Source organism: Plasmodium reichenowi, chromosome 12 (genome assembly GCF_001601855.1).
Source record: "Plasmodium reichenowi strain SY57 chromosome 12, whole genome shotgun sequence".
NCBI lineage: Eukaryota > Apicomplexa > Aconoidasida > Haemosporida > Plasmodiidae > Plasmodium > Plasmodium reichenowi.
This window is the reverse complement of record NC_033657.1, coordinates 1,474,465-1,475,840: the sequence shown is the minus strand read 5'-3', so window position 1 is coordinate 1,475,840 and position 1,376 is coordinate 1,474,465. Positions and strand designations below refer to the sequence as shown.

Genomic DNA, 1,376 nt, shown 5'->3' with positions numbered 1-1,376 from the left:
AAAACTTTATAAAGTATACTTTATAATAAGATTATACATATATATATATATATATATATATATATATATATATGTTATAAGATTCCATTTTTAATATTTAAAAAGAAGAAAAAAAAAATGACGACCGAAGAAAAGATTAACAACTTAAATGACGATTTAGAAGAATTAAACACGTTACTCTTATCAGTTAAAAGAGAAAATGTTAAGGCAAAAATACAACAATGTATTGAGAATATTAATGGAGAAATAATTAAATTAAAAATTAATAAAAATCAAATGCCAAACAAAATTACTGAAACAAAAGTTCAATTAAACGATCCCATCGTTTCTTATAATTCCGTTCAATCTTTTGCTTGGAATCAAGAAAGAAATAAAGTGACAATATTTTTGACTGTCAAGAATGTACATACTGTAGGAGAAGAAAAAATCTCAACTGTATTTGAAGAAAGATCATTTGAAATAAAAATGAATGATGTAGATAAAAAACATTATCGTTTTTGTATTAAAAAATTGTGTGATAAAATTATACCAAATAAATGTTCTTTCAAAGTTAAAAAGGATACTGTACATGTCACCTTAGTAAAACAAGAAAACAAGCATTGGGAGAATCTACATTTTAAAGAATCACCGATGTCTAAAATAAAACCTCCTAGTATGGATGAACAAGCAGAACCATCAGCTATGTTAATGAATATGATGAAACAATTATATCAAGAGGGAGATAGTGACATGAAAAGGACCATAGCCAAAGCTTGGTGTGAAGCCAACGAAAAAAAATCAGACTTTTCGGTACCAAATTTTTAGAAAAATAATAAATAAATATATATATATATATATATATAATGTGATAAAATAAGATAGGGTGGTATAAACCCTTGTATATATAAATTTTTATATTTTTTCTAATTTATTCATGTGCATATTTATTATTTTTTTATTTTATTTTATTTTTTGGAAGAGCTAATAATATACGTGATTATATACATTTTATATTTCTTTTTAAGAAATATGTACCTTTGCCTAACTACAAAAATATATTACCATTTTGATGAAGCGTAAAATTGTTAAAATAAATAATTTTAATTAATAAAATTTAAAATGTCATATATGTATCTATACTAACAAACAATATAACAGAGAACACACCATGATTTAGAAAATGGATATAATAGTGATTGTGTACCTATATTTTAATATAGTTATAGAATAAAATATATATGAATATATTATATTAAATGACTTCATTTTTTTTAAAATTTTTTTTTTATTAATGAAACAACTTTAATTTACGTTCGTTAGTTTAAAACACGTTTTTGAAAATTTATAAAAAAAAAAATCATTAAAATAATAAATACATAAACAAATTAAAATATGTA

General features: G+C 21.5%; 1 protein-coding gene across 1 annotated transcript; it reads left to right on the top strand.

Annotated features, from left to right (window-relative positions):
- Window positions 1-117: 117 nt before the first annotated feature.
- Window positions 118-804, top strand: PRSY57_1237300 (calcyclin binding protein, putative; the record flags this gene model as incomplete). Its single annotated transcript, XM_012908791.1, has 1 exon — window positions 118-804. The coding sequence occupies one exon, from the start codon at window positions 118-120 to the stop codon at window positions 802-804; it is 687 nt and encodes a 228-aa protein (XP_012764245.1).
- Window positions 805-1,376: the final 572 nt, after the last annotated feature.